Source organism: Pelophylax lessonae, assembly GCF_965119305.1.
Source record: "Pelophylax lessonae genome assembly, chromosome: 7".
Lineage (NCBI taxonomy): Eukaryota > Metazoa > Chordata > Amphibia > Anura > Ranidae > Pelophylax > Pelophylax lessonae.
The window spans coordinates 181,006,536-181,022,705 of NC_138774.1; the positions used below are offsets into that span (position 1 = coordinate 181,006,536).

General features: G+C 43.5%; 1 protein-coding gene across 1 annotated transcript in view; it reads left to right on the forward strand.

The window, feature by feature from the left end:
- The window catches only part of RXRA (retinoid X receptor alpha), a 324,831-nt gene that overhangs the window by 249,101 nt on the left and 59,560 nt on the right, over nucleotides 1–16,170 (forward strand). The window contains exon 4 of the mRNA XM_082263744.1: nucleotides 4,141–4,320. Coding sequence (XP_082119870.1) covers nucleotides 4,141–4,320 — 180 coding nt within the window. The remainder of the gene's footprint in view (nucleotides 1–4,140; nucleotides 4,321–16,170) is intronic.

The following is a 16,170-nucleotide window of genomic DNA, read 5'->3' on the forward strand; positions in this document are numbered from 1 at the left end:
GTGTGCATGATGGAGGGGGAGGTATTCACACTTGTATAGTCAGTATAAATTTGAGCCCTCAGGATGATGGACTAGCTCTGAGGAAGGGAGCGTGTCTCCCGAAATGCGTCAGCGGTCCTAGCACAGGGACTTGTCCTTTTCCACATTGAGGTGGATTTGTTTTATGCGATTTTACTCTTCATGTTTGTGAGTATGTTTTTGGCATTAGAATAAATTTTCAAAAGGCGTTGAAGGGTAATGCACTAGGTGTTTGTGCCTCCTTTCTTTTTTACTTTTAGTATTTGGAGTTTCCCCATCTGAGGAGAGCAGCATGCCTACAATTCCCGATAGAGTGAGCGCTTGGGTTGTATAGATGTGTGTAATTATGCATATATCATACCTAAGCCATCGCTGTGGAAGCTGCAAATCACGGTTTGTGGTCATCAGCTAGGGATGATCGAACGGTTCGGGTCAACCATCGGTTCGACTCGAACATTGATTGTTCGAAATTGCGGAAAAAGTTCGGAATTCGGCAACCAGAACCGATCAAAATGCAATGGGACAGGAACTGGGCTTTAAAAGCCCGTGATTGGACCAGAAACATTAGTAAAAGCCAATTGAGGGGGCAGGAGGATGCTAGGAATGTGATTGGAGTGACTAGGGGTCCAGAGGCCAATCAGTAGTGAATACGCCCCCCAGTATATAACATAGCCCCGCCAAATCTCTAGCACTGTAATACAGTGGCTGTGGAAGAGAGTGGAAGCAGTTCTGTTACTCCTGCTGCAAAAGTGTCATTTAGCAATTATTAGTGTGAGGAAAGGGATATCTAGTGTAGTTAGGGTACTATATTCCACTATAGTTAGATTCAATAATCTAGTTTCTGTAGGGAAAGTGTTAAGTGTCAGGGTGACCGTAGTGTAGTGTAGGGTGAACTGACTCTGACTGCTATGGCAGGGTGACCAAACTTCCATGTAAGGGTGACCGCCATAGAAAAAAGATTGTTTGTCTTAGAGTTGCAGTAGAGCAGGGATGGGACTCCGCTACTTTCACACCTGGCCGTTTTTGTTTCAGGCGTTTATTGGGCTTTTTTGTGGACGTCCTTGGAGGCAGGCATGACATCTGAACTTCTGTGTAGGAGTATATATACACACACACATATATGTATATATACACATACACACATATAGGTGTGATAGGAGCGGAACCCCATCCCTGCAAATAATTTCATTAGCGCAGGCATAGGGTTCCGCTACTTTCACACCTATATATGTGTGTGTGTATATATACCTCTATACAGAAGTTTAGATGTCATGCCTGCCTCCAAAAACGCCCAAAAAATGCACAATAACTGCCTGCAACAAAAACGCCCAGGTGTGTTGTTGCAGGCGTTTATTGGGCATTTTTTGGGCGTCTTTGGAGGCAGGCATAACATCTGAACTTCTGTATAGGGGTATATATACACACACACATATGTATATATATACACATACACACATACAGGTGTGATAGGAGCGGAACCCTATCCCTGCAAATAATTTAATTAGCGCAGGCATAGGGTTCCGCTACTTTCACACCTATATGTGTGTATGTGTATACATACAAATATGTGTGTGTGTATATATACCCCTATACAGAAGTTCAGATGTCATGCTACTGCAATTCTAAGACAAACAATCTTTTTTTTTCTGGTTCTGGACATGCTACAGAGCTGAAACTTCACAGGTACACTTTTTAGACCCCCCCCCCCCAGACACTAAATCCAAAGAAATCTAATTTTTTTTTCAATAATTTTTTCAATAATTGGCTCTCTATCAAAAATAACAATTTTTAAGAACTTTTTTTGTGTGATTAATAGTCCCTGGGGCATAACCCAGAACCCTAGGCACTTTTTAGGGGCATTTATTGGGTTTAGGGCTTCAAAATAGTGTTTTTTGATTACCGAAGTTCGGGTCCCATTGATTTCAATGGGGTTCTGGAATCCGGACCCGAACTTTCGGGAAGTTCGGGTGTTCTGGTCGAACCGAACTTTTCAAAAGTTCGATCATCCCTAGTCATCACTACTACAGAGATAGCAGCAATCTTCCGTTTCCTGCATAGTAACTACAATGAGTCGCTCGCTCTGCACTTCCACCATTCACAGAATGGCTCGTATTTTTTAATTCTCTGATTGAATGAGGGGGAGAGGCAGAGCAGTAACATCAAGCTTCAAATACTACAGTGATTTGCAGCTTTAGAGCAATTGCTCAGGTATGGGATATGCATGCTTACATTGTCCAAGCTGGACCAATGCAACAATGCCATGAAAAAATCCACACCTTTATTTTAGCTTCAATATAAATATCTTCAATATGTTCCCGTAACTGTTACACATACCTCCATGAATGATATTGACATTTTTTAAATAAATTCATGACTGTTTAAAGGGAACCTATCATAGGCCTGAGCAAATCAAACTAAGGGTCATTTCACACGAACGATCCGATCAGATCAGCCTGTCAGTTTTTTAGGCGGGTCTAATCGGATCCTCCATGCATCCCTATGGGGTAGCGGATGTCAGCGGAGACATGTTTGCAGACACCCGCTGCCATCCGCATCTGATCCTGTCCGTGAAATCTGGACGGATGGAAACCCGATTTTCCATCCGTCCAGGGGATCGGCTCGGATGGGATTGGATGAGAACAGACAGGCGGTCCGCTCTCATCCGATTCCCCCATAGAGAGCAGCGGGCTCAGACACCTCCCTCTCCGCGCACAGAGCGGAGAGGGAGCTATCACCTGCCTGCTCAGTGGGGATCAGTGTATCGATCCCCCGCTGAGCAGCATGGAGTCCGCCAACGGAGGCGGACCGCGTGAGAAGAGCCTTAGCATGTAAAAAACATTCATAAGAAGAGTTTACCATCAGTGACACCTGCATGCCAGAATAATCTTTAGATCCAGGCATTTTGACAGCTGAAGTTATATGCAAATCATATCTTTTTATAAAAAATTGATCTCCTCTTGATCTACTTGACTCCTCCTACTCTTACCTACAGGTGACCTCACTGTTTAATAGGAAGGTGAAGGAGGAGAGAATCTCAACTGTTTGAAGAACATGTGAGATTTGCATATAACTTCAGCTGTCTCCTTCTTTGGATCTACAGATTGTTTTGACAATTGGTTTATATTTGTAGTACATTTTTATCATTTGCTCAGTTTGAATTGCTTATATTATTCACATGTTCACTTTATTCAGATGTATAACAGAGATATATAGGTGAATTTGGGTAGCTTAATGTAAGTAAAGGTATCTCTATAATTGTATCAATCCTGTTACTATTTACAGTATAATACATGTTCTGGCAGTTATATTTTCTCATTACATACAGTGTTTGCTTCCTGTTAAGTAGTTAAGTAGAATGATTTTGCTGATTTGTCAGTTATCAATTCAAGTCTGCCAGTCTGTTCTTTTAATAAATGGAAACCTTCAGAAATGCAAAAGTCACAGTAAATAATTTCTTTCATTTAATTGCTTTTATGTGAATTCACCGAACATACTAGATGGATTCCCTAATAAAGACCAATTCCAGACATTTTTTTTTTTAGTTTTGGATTGAGTAGCGAAGGGTAAGAGTCAACAATTTATTGCTGTCTAATCCCAATTTTGGAGATTTCCCCTCACTTCCTTTTTTTTAATGGGTGGAAGACAGGAAAAAAAGAAAACCCACCAACCGAGACACAGGCAACAATAAAACCGTTTTGGCTGGAGTTGGACTAAGGCCGGAGTCACACATGTGCGGCTGCAGGTTCCAGCCTGGGGTCTGGTACATTTCTGTTCACCAGTTCAGGTGCGAATCAGGTTTGAATTTTTGCCTGAATTCGCACCTGAACCAGGCCTAAAAATGCACTGGACCCTTTTGGAATCTGCAACAAGGCCGCCCTGGAAATGTGTGAACCGGCTCCATTGAGAGACGGTCACACTCCCATGTCATGCGAATTTAATGCAGTGAAAACTGGATCCAATTGGCACATATGTAAACCCGGCCTACGTGTGATCCAAAATGTGATCTGCACATATGTGATGATTACAATTCTACTAAAAGAAGTGACCGTGATTATGAGAGGAGATACAGTTCGAACAGGTTAAAAGTGATTGTGCTAACTTCTCTACCATCCTCTCTACCAGGTAAACACTATGGAGTCTACAGCTGTGAGGGCTGCAAGGGCTTCTTTAAGAGAACAGTTCGGAAGGACCTTACCTACACGTGCAGGGACACTAAGGACTGCCTGATCGACAAGAGACAACGCAACCGCTGCCAGTATTGCCGCTACCAGAAGTGTCTGGCCATGGGCATGAAGCGTGAAGGTAAAGCTCTTTCTATTTCCTAATAAAAAATTTTAAAGCGTAACTTTGGTTTTGTAAAGGAAATTTCTGTTTACATTGGGTGACCAGAGGGAGGGAGAGACACCTAAATTGATGATAATGTAGTGCTTGGATTGGGTACACTTCAATCCTGTCATCTGTCTCATAAGACTTCAGCAACTGCAATGATTTAGGCTTGAAATGGGCACAGGTATTAGGTTGTAGGTATGAATCTACACTTAATGATGCTCCAATCCCTGAAGAATACTGTATGTAGGCAGCATGAACAGGGTGGGAGGGTGTAATTTATTTTTTTATTTTTTTTATTAAATTGGAGTTTTACTTGATTGTATAAACCACTTCTGCATTGTTGAAAAGTTTTTAATATATTATTCTGCTTTTGCTGTGGGAAGGCTGAACTGAGCGCTGTGTGTATTGTCTTTCTGCCACCTTCGCCCCCGGCACCTTAACTAGAGTGTAGAGAATTGTTTTGTTTGCCAATGCCAACTGGTTATGCCAGATTGTCAGCTTATCCAGTAAAACCATGCAAAGTATTATAACCCATCACAGCCAGGTTACTCTGGTCATTTAAGATATGGTGTCTTATGAATTAATATGCTAATTTCATTATGCAACACTGCATAAGTCTACAGTGGGTATAGAAAAGAATCAGCCCCTCTTTGACATTTTGTTGCTTTGCAGCCTGAAATGAAGACAGTTTTTATTTCTCTTTCGTTTATTGACGGACACAGCTCCTGATCTTTTTAACCATTGGGTTATACTGCCCCCTACAGGTGTAGGACACTAGGCAGAAAAAAGTCTGGCTACGCCTATGGGCAGTCCCAGAGGGTATACTCCATCTCTCTGCTATAGGTACTCAGTTTTTTTCTGCCTAGTCCGGAGTAAGGACCTAGTTACTTGCTGTGATCTTTGGTCCTGGCAATTTTTTCTTTTTAGATAGAATTTTTCTCCTGTTTTTTTTCCTGTGAGATCTACAATCAACTGCCGGACTGAGCGACGGGCTGGATAATCTAGATCCAGTGGTCACCCCAGTCTGGCCAGCGAGCGCGCAGACCTCAGCTCCGCACTAGGTCAGCCGCGAAATAGCCCCACCGGACGTTGGCCTGTGAGTTAAAATCCTAGCAAGGTCGCATTTGACTGGGTTTCGGCCCAAATCACAGCGTTCCTCCTGGCTGGCAGCCCCCCATTTCGATAGAATAGAGATTTTGTCTGGAGCAGGGCCCGCCTGGTTCCTAGCATGGTAAGTGACTGTCCCCCTCTCCCCCTGAAGGATTATGGGGTGAATGTGGGCCCCTCCATGGGACCGTCGGATCCCTGGGTTCCCCTCTTTCCCGTTAGGCACCCCCCCTCATCGGTCATATGGTCCCTGTGGGCCAAATTGCCCCCTTCTTTACTGACGCTGGGGCTGTAGGGTGGCCTTGTCCACCCCCTGGGGTGGGGGCAGGGTCATTTGCTGGCGATGGGGCAGGGGGGGTGCGCCATTGGCCACAGGGCGATCGGCTGTGGGAGGTGTACCTGGTTTGAGGCCTAGGATCCCTGCTGGGTCCCTGGGAGCCTCGTGGTGCCACGCAGGGCTGCCATTTTCTTGTAGCCTGTGTGCTTAATGCACAGCAGCCGTGTTTGTGTAGTCCGGTAGCCATATTTCGTAGTTTGCCATTGAAAATAGCGGCAGCCATTACAGATGAGCCCTCTGGGCGGCGATTTTGGCGGACCAGCTGGTCCAGGGGCTGCAGTTTATCTTTGATGTCTCTTTGGATGCGGCTCCCCTAGTTGCTCGGCTCTCTGTTTCGGCAGTTGGCGTGTCTTTTGGTGCAAATGCTGGTCTGCGGACTTCTAAAAAGACCTTAAATGATCTTCCCTTTCAAGGAGATCGCCTGTTTGGTGCAATCCTGGATGACATCATTAAAGGTCCCACGGGGGGGGGGGGGGAAGAGTACCTTTCTTCAGCAGCCTACTAAAAGCAAGGACCCTCGTTGTAGAAGTGGGCCCTCCTGCTCGGCTCATAAGATTTTTTTTTTTGTCCCTCAGGGTCCACTGACAAGGGATCGGAGCCCTTTGGCCTCCTCTGGAGGATCCAAGCGAACTTGGTCTGGCAAGTCAAGAGCGGGCTTCTCCAGACCCACGGACAAGGCCCCTTCAGCAAGAAGATGCGCCCTCACCTGTATCTGGGGTGGGGGATGTCTTTGCTGGTTCCTGGACCCGTGGGCTCCCCTGGTGCAAGTCAGATGGGTCCACGAGGTTATTAAGTCTGGCTACAAGATCGAGTTTCGCTCTTACCCTCTGGTAAGGTTCTTCCTTCCAACGTGTGACTGTCCCCGGTCCGCTTACATGCTATTTTTTTCAGGCGGTGCAAGACCTTTTACTTTAAAGGGTGATGGTCCCGGTTCCCGACTTGGGAACATTTTCAAGGGTTTTTACTCAAACCTGTTTACAGTCCCCAGGAAGGAAGACGAGGTGCATCCAATTCTGGACCTCAAGGAGCTGAACTGCTTTGTGCGGGTGCAGAAGTTCAGAATGGAGTCCGTTTGCACGGTGGTGGCTTCCCTGCATCAGGGGGATTTTTCTTGCCTCCATCGACATCAAGGACGCTTACCTTAACATTCCAATGTGTGTCAGCCTCCAGCGCTTCCTGCGCTTTGACGTGGGAGAGGAGCATTATCAGTTTGTGGCGTTACCTTTTGGTCTCGCTTCTGCTCCACTGGTCTTCACGAAAGTGTTTGCCCCGGTGCTAGCATTGTTACAGTAATGGGGGATCGCGGTTCTGGGCTACTTGGATGAACTCCTTCTGTGAGCTGAGTCTCCTACTACTCTAGTGGAAAACCTGGAAATCACCATACGAGCTTGAGGGTGTTTGGCTGGATTCTGAATTTTTAGAAGTGTGCTCTGGTTCCATCCACAAAGCTGGACTATCTGGGTCTGACTCTGAACTCAACCTTAGCCAGAGTGCTTCTTCCTCTGGACAAACTCCAGAAACTGCAGACCGTAATTTGTCTCCTGCTGTCCAGCAGATGGTAATCCCTCCGGACTTGCATGCAGATGCTGCCTACCATCGAGGCAGTTCTGTTTGCACAGTTCCATTCGAGATCCCTGCAAGTGAAATTCTGGCGAAATGGGACAAGAATCCCCAGTCTCTGGACAATCAGATCCGATTGAGCTGGGGAACAAAACAGTCCCTGATATGGTGGCTTCGTTTTTTGGTGCTTGGGCTGGGCAAATCCTTCCTCCCTCCTGTTTTGGACAGTGGTCACCACGGATGCCAGCCTGTCTGGCTGGGGAGGCGTCCTCTGCAAAATTTCTGCTCAGAGAGTCTGGACACTGGACGAGTCTAGACTACCGATCTGTGTCTTTGTACTCCAAATGATCAGGTGATTCCAACACTGTTAAAAACTAGGAAATTTACTTCTAGGAGGATCTACCATCGTACGTGGAAGACGTACATTGCATGGCGTGAATCTCTTGGGGTTCATCCTCGCTCTTTTTTCTGTGACTCGGATCTTGACCTTCCTTTAACGGGGGGGTTGAGCAGAAACTGGCCTTGAGTAATATCAAGGGTCAGGTGCCAGCCTTAGTGGTCTTCTTTCAATGGCCCTTGGCCACATACTCCTTGGTGCGTACTTTTCTTCAGGGAGTTAGGCGCTATACCCCTCCAGTGCGGTCTCTGATGACGCGTTGGGATCTCAATTTGGTGCTCTCTTTCCTCCAGAAGCCTCCTTTAGAGAATCTTCAGCAGATTCACCTGCTTACGCTGTCCCAGAAGGTGGCCTTTTTTGTGGCTTTCACCTCTGCCTGCAGTGTGTCGGAATTGGCAGTGTTACCCTGTCATTTACCTTACTTGGTGGTTCACAATGAGAAGGTGGTTCTTCACCCCTGCCTGTCATTTCTTTCTCAGGTTGTCTCTGATTTTCATTTGAATGAAGACATTGTGTTGCCTTCCCTGTGTCCCAGGCCAAAACATTTGAAGGAAAATGCTTTGCATGCCTTGGATGTGGTCCGGGCGATTAGGGTGTACCTGGCAGGTACAGAGTCTTTTAGGAAATCGGGCTCACTATTTGTGCTTACAGATGAGCCTCGGAAAGGGTTGCCTGCTTCCTCTGCGACAATTTCCAGATGGATCAGACAGACAGTGATTCAGGCCTATTCCATCAAGGGTCAGGTTCCTCCTTTCCCTTTCAAGGTGCACTGTACTCGGATGCTCAGTGTCTCCTGGGCCTTTTGTCATCAGACGTCAGTGACACAGGGTTTCAAGGCAGCCACCTGGTCGTCGGTGTACACTTTCACAAACTTCTATAACGTGGATGTGTTGGCATCTGTGGATGCTTCCTTTGGCCGCAAGGTTTTGCAGGCTACTGTTTAGAGGACCTGGTCCTCTTTGAGGGTGTATTGTTTTTTCAGGTGAGCTCCAGTTCTTTTGGTTGAGCTCCTGTTTACCTGGTTGGCTATAATTAGCCTTGGTAATTTATTTTTCTCTGTTCCCACCCCTATGTGGAGTTGTAATTCTTCTGACACTGCTTGTAACAAAAGTGAGTACCTATAGCAGAGAGAGGAAGTATACCCCCTGGGACTGCCCATAGGCATAGCCAGACTTCTTTTCTGCCTAGTGTCCTACTCCTGTAGGGGGCAGTATAACCCAATGGTTAAGAAGATCAGAAGCTGTGTCAAGTCAATGAACATCAGAGAAATGGGTTTTACGGTAGGTCAAAAATCCCATTTTTTTCCCAGCTGTATTTACTCATTGCAACTTATAACATCCAAGTGAAAGATAGAACACCAACATGTCAAAATAAATAAATAAAATCAAAATCAAAAACAGAACTGGAAAGTTGGAAAAAGGATCGCCCCCTTGTGTCAGTAATTTTTGAACCACCTTTTGCTTTAATTACAGCCTTTGATCTGTTAGGATATATCTCTACTAACTTTGCACATCTAGACTTTGCAATATTTGCCCGCTGTTCTTTGCCAAGTTCAGTTAAATTTGATCGTGACCATTTGTGGACTGTAGTCTTCAAGTCATTCCACAGATTTTCAATGGGGTTTAAGTCTGGGCTCTGACTAGGCCATGCAAGGACATTCATCTTTTTCTCCATCAACCACTGTGTACTCATTTTTTCTGTGTGCTTTGGGCCATTGTCATGTTGGAAGTTAAACCTTCTTCCCATTGACAACTTTCTGGCAGAGGGCAGCAGATTGTTCTCAAGAATTTGATGGTATTTTGCCCCATCCATTCTTTCTTCTATCCTGACAAGTGCTCCAGTCCCTGTTGCAGAGAAACACCCCATAACAGGATATTACCACCTCCATGCTTTACTGTAGGAGTGTTTTTTGGATGGTAAGCTGTATTGGATTTCGGTCAGACAAATCATTTGACGTTGAGCCAAATAATTCAATTTTAGTCTCATCTGACCATAACACCTTTTTCCATGTGGCCTCAAAATCTTCAAGGTGTGTTTTGGCAAAGCTCATCCATGACTACATGTGGCCTTTCCTGAGAAGTGGCTTTTTTCTTGCCACTCTACCATACAAGCCACATTTGTGAAGAATTTGTGCTATTGTTATCACATGCACACAATGACCTGTCTTTGTCATAAATTCCTGCAACTGCTTCAGAGTTGCTGTAGGCCTCTTGGTAGCCTCTCTGACCAATTTCCTCCTGGCTCTTTCATCCAGTTTGGAGCAATGTCCTGATTTAGGGAGGGTCTGTGTTGTACCAAATACCCTCCACTTCTTAATATTAGACTTCACTGTGCTTCTAGGCATTGATAAAGTCTTTGATTTATTTATTTTTTGTGTCCAACGCCTGACTTGTGCCTGTCCACAACTTTATCTCAGAGATCTTTTGACAGTGCCTTGCAATCCATACTTGATTGTTTGCTTTAGTTGCAGTGACAGGGACTGAAATGCTCCAGGAAATCTCTTTTCATGCTGAGCTAATCAAAATGACCACAGCCGATCACAGTTGAAAGTCAAATGGCTTTGTGTGCCATTGAGAAGTTAATTAGCCACACCTGATTGAGTTTAAAAGTCATTTTTAGGAGTTGGGTGATCCTTTCTGAATTTTTTATTTTTTTCTGACATGTTGGTGTTATATCTTTCCCTTGGATATTATAAGCTGCACAAATACAGCTGGATAAAAGAAAAACCGTGTCTGTCTCCATTTCAGACTGCAAAGCAACAAAATGTGATTACATAGGTGTGCACAGCCTATTGCATTAGGGTGTGCACCTCAAATCTCTAACATACATGCATGTGTGTGTCTACATGTATATGGCCCCGATGCATTTATCTCCCGGCTGGCACAATGAAAGAGAAGTGCTTTAGCACTTCTCTTATGGCTGAGCTGGTAAGAGTGAGATCTTTCCCATCTCCCCGCTCGCACAGAGAGCGATAATGCTAATGTGCACTAGGTGATTAGGGGGTGCCCAGGCACATCCGGCACACCCTGTGCGCACGCCTATGTGTGATTATTTTAAAGGGGGTGATTCTTTTTTATACCCACTGTATATTTCTGCAGTTCAGTGGGAAACTTTGAACCATTCACATCAGTTTCTGCAATATAGGCGCTTCCAATCAAATGTCTCTGGCACACACACTCATTAAAGGGTTTTTGGTCGAAAGGATGGAATAATTAATGACTGTCATAAATGACTTTGTCGATAACCATAATAAGGGAATTGTGGCATATCATGGAATGCCCTCCCTGAATATTCTTAGCATCATAGGCAAATCTTTATGCTTAGAGACTGGTTGGAGGAACCTTGATTTACGCTTGGCGGTCAGAGGGCACAGGTTCACACCTTTTTTTTTTTTTTCCCTTTCTTCTTTCTCTTTTTTCTTTCTTCCATCTAAACTCTTACCTTTTCGGCGTCGATTCCTATTACTGCCTTAACATTTTACTATTCTTTATGCTAAAAGCATACTGAATACATCTCTAACATCACATTGGTTATTTCTCTTTCAGTTACTTATATCTGAACTTCTACTTTTTCGTGAGTTATGATCTGTTACTGCATCATATTGCTTGACCTTTAATATCGTCTGTGTACAGGTTATTCAGTCAATACTCTGTAATGTTCTACGGAATTTGTACTACTTCCTCTTAAGATGTGTTTTATGACTGCAATCTTTTCTACTTGATATTTACCCTGATCTTCTTCACTGTTTTGAAAAACATTTTAAATAAAAACAGACAGTTAGGCTACATTCACACCTGAGCGTAGCGTTTTTCGCGCGTTTTTTACCGCGATTTTACCGCGATTTTTGCGGCGTTTTTTACCGCGATTTTTACCGCGATTTTTGTGCAGGCGTTTTTAGATTGAATAGAGATCAATGGAAAACGCCTGTAATCTGCCCAAAAAGAAGCTCATGTACTTTTTTGAGCGTTGGGCGTTTTGTAAACAGCGTCAAAACGCTCAGATGTGAACAGGGGCCATTGAAATGAATAGGATTTGTCTTGTTGGGCGTTTTGAGAGCTGATCCTAGAGCAGAAAAACGCCCCAAAAACGCCCCAAAACGCCTAGATGTGAACGGAGCCTTATCGAAAAAACTAAAAAAATATTTGAGCAATAGTGTCCATTTAAACACAAAACAAATTGATTTCTAAGTAAAGTTGGATATAGAACCATAACTTTCTACCATCAGGTTGATATGACAGAGTGTACATCTTGGAATGGCTCATTTCCTTCAAAGCCTTAGTTGATTTCACAGTGGTTGTGCACAGACAGCAGCAGCGGAACACTTGAATTGCTACTCCATTCTTGCTGGCACGTAGTGCCTAGATACCTGTAATGAGCATAACATCATCAGTGAGCTGATGGCAGTTGTTTCTTATAAATCTCTGTGGAGGGGATGGATGGATATCTGTTAGCTTATAGTTGTCTGAAAATGCATGGAAAGTTTGGAGAATTTGTCATATGTTGGTGTATTGTGGCTGTATAGATTAGCATTGATCAGTCTTCAGCACGGCCTGTGTCGCCTATTGTGACACAGGTTGTCCCCCCAGCTTGAATATATTTCTTTGACAAGACTCTCTGTACCTAGGTACACATGTCTGGACAGGCATCTAGTAATTGTCACTGCTGACTTGCTCCTGGGCTGTCATCCTTATTGCTCTTCCAATATATAGTGAGCCAGAAAAGGAAAACCTGAGTTGTGAGCATGTTTTCCGGTTCTGTGCCCCTCGGGGCAGTGCAACAAGGATCAGGATGACAGTCCCACAGTTGGATCCTTCAGAAAGCATTCAGCAATGGCAGCTACTATATTTCTATCTTGACAGGTTCTTCTTAATCATATGACTGTGTGAGAGTGAACCTGGTAATGAGAGCAGCCTTATGTTTAGTTCATCCACTCCAGCTTAGAAAGCAGTCAACTAAAAGTGAAACCTCACAGGCATCTAATGTATGTAGATAGGTGTATTTGTTCTTTTTTTTTTTTTTTCTTTAACTTAGAAGAATTGCACATCTTTGTTAGGAAAGGATTGGCACCACATGCTTGAAAGAGAAGTATGGGAAAAGCAAAAAAAATATTTATACTCATCTAGATGGCTGCAGCACCAATCTCCGCTGAATCTATCCCCCGCCGGTTCCACACCAAGATCGCTCAGTTCTCCCCTGCCATAAAGCCCCGACTGGTGGAGGGCTGCAGTGATGGTTGACTTTCTACAACTTTCTCCCATCTCCTGACTGCATCTCTGGAGCTCAGCCACAGTGATCTTTGGGTTCTTCTTTACCTCTCTCACCAAGGCTCTTCTCCCCCGATAGCTCAGTTTGGCCGGACGGCCAGCTCTAGGAAGGGTTCTGGTCGTCCCAAACGTCTTCCATTTGAGGATTATGGAGGCCACTGTGCTCTTAGGAACCTTAAGTGCAGCAGAAATCTTTTTGTAACCTTGGCCAGATCTGTGCCTTGCCACAATTTTGTCTCTGAGCTCTTCAGGCAGTTCCTTTGACCTCATGATTCTCATTTGCTCTGACATGCATTGTGATTTGGAAGGTCTTATATAGACAGGTGTGTGGCTTTCCTAATCAAGTCCAATCAGTATAATCAAACACAGCTGGACTCAAATGAAGGTGTAGAACCATCTCAAGGATGATCAGAAGAAATGGAAAGCACCTGAGTTAAATATATGAGTGTCACAGCAAAGGGTCTGAATACTTAGGACCATGTGATATTTCAGTTTTTCTTTTTTAATAAATCTGCAACAATGTCAACAATTCTGTGTTTTTCTGTCAGTATGGGGTGCTATGTGTACATTCATGAGGAAGAAGAATGAACTTAAATGATTTTAGCAAATGGCTGCAATATAACAAAGAGTGAAAAATTTAAGGGGGTCTGAATACTTTCCGTACCCACTGTACATATAAAATCAAAAACATTGGTGATCCACCTTACATAGTAACTACATATAAAATATACTGACATTGAGACTCATTGCGGAGCCCTAGTGCTGATGTGTGCAGGGGAATGCAATGGATGTGTCCAAGGACTGGAACTTCCCGGAGGTCAGGAAAGGTCACGCTGGCTTCTGGGTGTCAACTGGGTTAAGTGGTGAAGATTTATGTGTGTGAGGCTGTGTCTGTGGAACGTGCCTGAAATACAGTGTGTCATCCCTGCTAATGTGGAGGATTTACCCTGCTACATCTTCTTTGTTCTCTCAATAAAGTTATCAGATGTCAACGTACTCACAGGCATCAGGGAAAAAAGAGGCCGTGTGGGTCGAAATGCGACCTTTGCTGTGATCAATCGCCAAGCACAATTTTAAATCATTTTTGATTAAAGAGCATCTGTAACAGCTGTGCATAGCAGACTAAAACAATGTAGAAATCACAATAACTTTTTACATTTATATCTGCATTACCAAGTAACATGCAGTGGAAACGCTGCAGTGTGTCACGCTGTTGCAGATAGAGTTAAATGTGGAATTCTCCCTTAATATATGTATGGGATGAAAATGTTCCTTTTTTTTTTTTTTTACTGCAAGCTGGAAATGAGAAGATCCTCTGCTTGCAATCGATCGCATTGTGAAACGCGTGTCTCACTGCGCTGATTGTCCTTATAACATAACAACACAGATGAGAACATTGGATATTACAAGATAAAAAGAGACCATGGCACAGCTTCATTCCCTGGGGCTGCTGAGCGCAGCGGCAACAAAGATGGACAAATTGTTTGTTTTTTTTGTTTTTTCCCCATTTTCTAAGAACCCAGAAGAAAAAACGGCCATTTCTGTCACCCTTGGTACATCCGTTTTCTGTCAGTCGCATGAGGCGAAACTCTATTAGCATTGCGGGGACAAAATGATCTTTTAAGCACAGGGCTCACACGAAGACAGGCGGGTGATTACAGCACTCAGGCAGTCGATATTACTTATGCTGCCCCATAAAACGCAGGACTCGGGGTCAGCAGAGAAATTCTGTGGCCGTAATTGGATGAGTCGTCCGCATCACACAGCAAAACGTTTGTGGAAAATAAAAGCACAGCAGATAATTCCAGCTTTTATTAGCAGGATTGGTCTCATCTTCACCCACAGCCACATATATCAGTCTGAGGTTAATTGTTTAATGGCTCATTGGGCCATCACTGGGGCTACAGGAGGAGCGACGCTGCCTCTCACCAGGGAAAGTTTGCTGGAAGATGTCTCTGGTGAGGCTATTGAGTTAAATTGTTCTGTGTGTCAGGGTCAGGCTAACATGCGGGAACTTATTTCTGTAAATTAGGATGTGGATATTTGATATATTAAAAAAAAAAAAATACAGACAAGCCGGAGATGATTTTTTTCTGGAAGAATTTTATGCATCTGGCACAGATTAATTTATTACATTAAACCACATTTGACTGCAGTTGTATCTTTCTTTACCAATGTTTAATGCTGTCTGTGTGATGTTATAGAAAGTTTTTGTATTAAAGAAAAGCCTGACTTAAAGCTTAAAATTCATAATTTTCTGTTTGCAGTTCCATATTTTATATTCATATTTCCTTGTCAGATTTGGAGAGTCTCCCGTTACTGGCTGGCAGAAAGTAAAGTTCAGCCTGACAAACAGCTGCTGAAATAAAACCAGTTAGGGAATAAGTCACAAAGAGTGTGTATCGTTTTCAGTAGCCTGGCTTTGAGAGAGCATATGGTGTATTTAATCTCCAACATTGAACTTCACTTATTTACTCCCTTTTTGGTCTGTTAATTGTACTATTGAACCATTTTTTTTTTTATATCTGTTCAATAAGTGAAATTAAATCCATTGATCCAGCCAGAAAGCTAAGCTACAATATTACTGTGCTTTCTGCCTGTGCTGCATTCTTTCTACATAACAACTCCCTCTATATTATGGAGATTATGAGAGGGGGAGGTGTTCTGTAGTCCTTTCCTAAGGGGACACCGCTGCTGCTTTATAGATACTTTACAGTGAGTAAAGCTGGCCATACAAGGATCAAAAATTGGCTGGTCCAGTAAGGACTGGCCATATTTTGATTCCTCTATGGCTGTTCCTGCTCAAAAGAAGTTAGTCTAATGAACGGCTTCTGTTGAATGCGAATGTTGGAAAATTTTCTTTTGATCAGTGTATGCCGACAGTGGAGTGGTGTCCCCTCTGTCAGAATACTATTACACAAAGTGGAGGATTCCTTTATTCACCTCGAATGTGTAGATCGGTAAATCAGTTTTTTTTTTTGTTTTTTATCGATACACTGGCTGATCAAAAAAAAAAAACATCTATGGCCAGTTTAAAGTGTTGTCAAACTTTTGTGTGTTTTTTATTTTTTTTTTTTTTTTATAAATTAGGATGATAAACATGTTATACTTATCTGCTCTGTGCAGTGGTTTTGCACAAAGCAGCCCTGTTCCTCCTC